General features: G+C 53.1%; 1 protein-coding gene across 1 annotated transcript in view; it reads left to right on the plus strand.

Moving 5' to 3' along the window:
• Nucleotides 1-3588, plus strand: part of LOC111547755 (aflatoxin B1 aldehyde reductase member 4) — a 5234-nt gene extending 1646 nt beyond the window's left edge. Inside the window, exons 2-5 of the mRNA XM_026452630.1 lie at nt 1806-1993; nt 2186-2290; nt 3177-3273; nt 3485-3588. Coding sequence (XP_026308415.1) covers nt 1806-1993; nt 2186-2290; nt 3177-3273; nt 3485-3588 — 494 coding nt within the window. The remainder of the gene's footprint in view (nt 1-1805; nt 1994-2185; nt 2291-3176; nt 3274-3484) is intronic.
• The last annotated feature ends 47 nt before the right edge of the window (nt 3589-3635 follow it).

The raw sequence follows: 3635 nt of genomic DNA on the forward strand, positions 1-3635 counted from the left end.
GTTTTTTTTTTTTTTTTTTTTTTTTTTTTTTTTTTTTTGATACAGGGCCTTGCTCTTTTACCCAGGCTGGAGTGCAATAGTGCGATCATGGCTCATTGCAGCTTTGACCTCTCAGGGCTCAAGCCATCCTCCCACCTCCGCCTCCTGAGTAGCTGGGACTAACACAGACCTGTGCCACCACACCTGGCTAATTTTTTGTATTATTCATCGAAACCAGAGTCGCACTTTGTTGCCCAGGCTGGTCTCCAACTCCTGGGCTCGAGTAATCCTCCTGCCCTGGCTTCCCAAAGTGCTGAGATTACAGGTGTGAGCCAACACAGATCTGCACCCTCTGCCTGGCCCTTATTTCTACTTTGTAATTTTCTTTTTCAAACCTGCTTTGTCTTCTGTCTTTGAGTCCAAGGTTGGCTGGTGAAAGTCCTCAGATCTCAGATCTGAAGTTAATTTCAATTGAGAAGCAGAGGGGTGGAGGTGGCATGGAAAAATCCCAAATGAATAGTTCCTCAAACCTGCTCTCTCCCAGGTCTCAAGGGCTCCAGTGACTGCCCTCCTGCCAGCCTAAGTGACTTTCTAAGTGTGAAAAGTGGAAAGAGGACTCTCCACTCCCCTGTTATTCCAGCCCACTAGGATCTAGGATTCTTTTTTAAATTTTTCTTTTGAAACAGGGTCTCATTCTGTCATCCAGGCTGGAGTGCAGTGGCACAATATTTGCTCACTACAGCCTTGACCTCCTAGGCTCATGTGATCCTCTAACTCAGTCTCCCAAGTAGCTGAGATTAACAGGCATGTGCCACCATGCCCGGCCAAATTTTGTAATTTTTGTAGAGACGGGGTTTCACCATTTTGCCCAGGCTGGTCTCAAACCCCTGGGCTCAGGAAATCCACCCTCCTGGGCCTAAGTGTTGGCCTTATGGGGGTGAGCCACTGTGCCTAATCTCCAACTAGGATTTTTTTTTTTTTTTTTTTGACACCGAGTCTGGTTCTGGCCCACAGGCTGGAGTGTAGTGGCAAGATCTCGGCTCACTGCAACCTCTGCCTCCTGGGTTCATGCGATTCTTGTGCCTCAGCCTCCCGAATAGCTGGGATTACAAGTTTGAGCCACTGAACCCGGCCTTCAACTAGGATTCTTAATAGGGGGCAGGGAGAAGAGTGTTAAGCTTACTTTTTTTTTTTTTTTTTGACAGTCTTGCTCTGATGCCCAGGCTTTACTGCAATGGAATGATCTAGGCTCGCTGCAACCTCTACCTCCCAGATTCATGCAATTGTTTCTTTCTTTCTTTCTTTTTTCTTTTTTGAGACAGACTCTCGCTTTGTTGCTCAAGCTGGAGTGCAGTGGTGCGATCTCAGCTCACTGCAAGCTCCGCCTCCCAGGTTCATGCCATTCTCCTGCCTCAGCCTCCTGAGTAGCTGGGACTACAGGTGCCCACCACCATGCCCAGCTAATTTTTTGTATTTTTAGTAGAGACAGGGTTTCACCATGTTAGCTAGGATGGTCTCGAACTCCTGACTTTGTGATCCGCCTGCCTCAGCCTCCCAAAGTGCTGGGATTACAGGCGTGAGCCACCACACCCAGCCGGTTCATGAAATTCTTGTGCCTAGCCTCCCTAGCAGGGATTACAGGCATACACAACCACTCCCAGCTAATTTCTGTATTTTTAGTAGAGACGGGGTTTCACCATGTTGGCCAGGATGGTCTCAAATTCCTGACCTCAGGTGATTTACCCGCCTCGGCCTCCCAGAGTGCTGGGATTACAGGCTTGAGCCACCACGTCCAGCCCTGAATTTTCATTTCTCTCTCCTCTCAGTGAAAATTGCTACCAAGGCCAATCCATGGTTTGGGAACTCCCTGAAGCCTGACAGTCTCCGGTTCCAGCTGGAGACGTCACTGAAGCGGCTGCAGTGTCCCCGAGTGGACCTCTTCTACCTACATGCACCTGACCGCAGCACCCCGGTGGAAGAGACACTGCGCGCCTGCCACCAGCTGCACCAGGAGGTGAGGGGACCCCTGAGCTCTGGGAGGTGGCCCGCTGCTGTTCTCCTTACCCTGTTCCTACGGGTGAGATCAGAGGTACCAGGGTGGTCCCAGGGTGGAGCAGGGAACAGCCCCACTCCCAAGGGTCCCCCCCGGGCCTCCACTTCCTGGTCTGGGCTGCACTGCGTTCTGACTGGAGCCTCACCCATGCAGGGCAAGTTCGTGGAGCTTGGCCTCTCCAACTATGCCGCCTGGGAAGTGGCTGAGATCTGTACCCTCTGCAAGAGCAATGGCTGGATCGTGCCCACTGTGTACCAGGTGAGGGCTGGGGCTGCAGAGGCCAAGGTCTCCAGAACTTCTGCTCATCCTGGGCTCTCTTTGCCACCCTGACTGCCCCCTGTGCCCTCTGCATAGCAGCCACCCCCTGCTGAAAGCCTGCAGATGGCTCCCAGGTACCCTGAGAATAACATTCAAGCTCCTCAGGCTGGCCACTAGGCATCTGCTTCCTTCCTGCCTATCTGTACACCTTGGACCCTTCCTTCCCCACCTGGCCCTGCACTCAGCCTGGAACATGCCCTTCCCTGCCACTGCCCCTTCCCTGCCACTGTCCCTTCCCCCCCACTGTCCCTTCCCCACCACTGTCCCTTCCCCGCCACTGCCCCTTCCCTGCCACTGTCCCTTCCCCGCCACTGCCCCTTCCCTGCCACTGCCCCTTCCCTGGGAGAAGGGTTCAGGTCTCATATACATGTCTCGTCCTCTGGAAGCCTTTCTAGATGGGCCCAGAAGACCCTGAGACCTCAGGTCCTTGTTTACCTCCTCATGATTCATTGCACAAATATTTGTACACCGGCTTGGTGCCAGGCACTGGTCACAGAACTTTCTAGTCTATTAAGATTGCCTCATTACTCGATTATAACTGTTATACTTGACCTTATTATAAAACCTTGAGGGAAGGGACCCTGACTTTTGGCTTAAGAATCTAAATCTGACAACCAGCCCATAGTTGGTGCTCATGAAAGTTGGCTGAATGAATGAATTTTCCTCGGGCATAGCCCCTTTCACCAGCACCAGTAAGAATAAGTATATGCCCAGATGGCTAAAGTCCTAGAATTGATAAGGTCTGAAATAAGGGCTCTATAAGGGTAAATTTGAGGTCCCTTCTTTTGACACATCCACTTTCTCCCCGGGGTCTGTCTCCCTGCAGGGCATGTACAGCGCCACCACCCGGCAAGTGGAAACGGAGCTCTTCCCCTGCCTCAGGCACTTTGGACTGAGGTTCTATGCCTACAACCCTCTGGCTGGTACGTGGAGCATTCCTGGCCCTGACTCAGCCTATTCCTGACCCGCAGATGCCCAGCCCAGGACCTGGGAAGCAGGGAGGGTTTGACAAGAGGCTGGGCTGCGTCCTTCAGCCCTCCTGGGTCCCTGCCCCTCCCCTAGACCAGAGCCCTGAGGGATGTGGCAGCTTCTGGGGCACTCTGGGTCCTGGGGCTGATTGCTGCCTTCCCGCAGGGGGCCTGCTGACTGGCAGGTACAAGTATGAGGACAAGGACGGGAAACAGCCCGTGGGCCGCTTCTTTGGGACTCAGTGGGCAGAGATCTACAGGAATCGGTGAGCTGGGGGTGCTTGGTGTGGATGGCTGGGGTGGGGTCAGCTTTACGT

Source organism: Piliocolobus tephrosceles, unplaced genomic scaffold (assembly GCF_002776525.5).
Source record: "Piliocolobus tephrosceles isolate RC106 unplaced genomic scaffold, ASM277652v3 unscaffolded_37946, whole genome shotgun sequence".
Classification (NCBI taxonomy): domain Eukaryota; kingdom Metazoa; phylum Chordata; class Mammalia; order Primates; family Cercopithecidae; genus Piliocolobus; species Piliocolobus tephrosceles.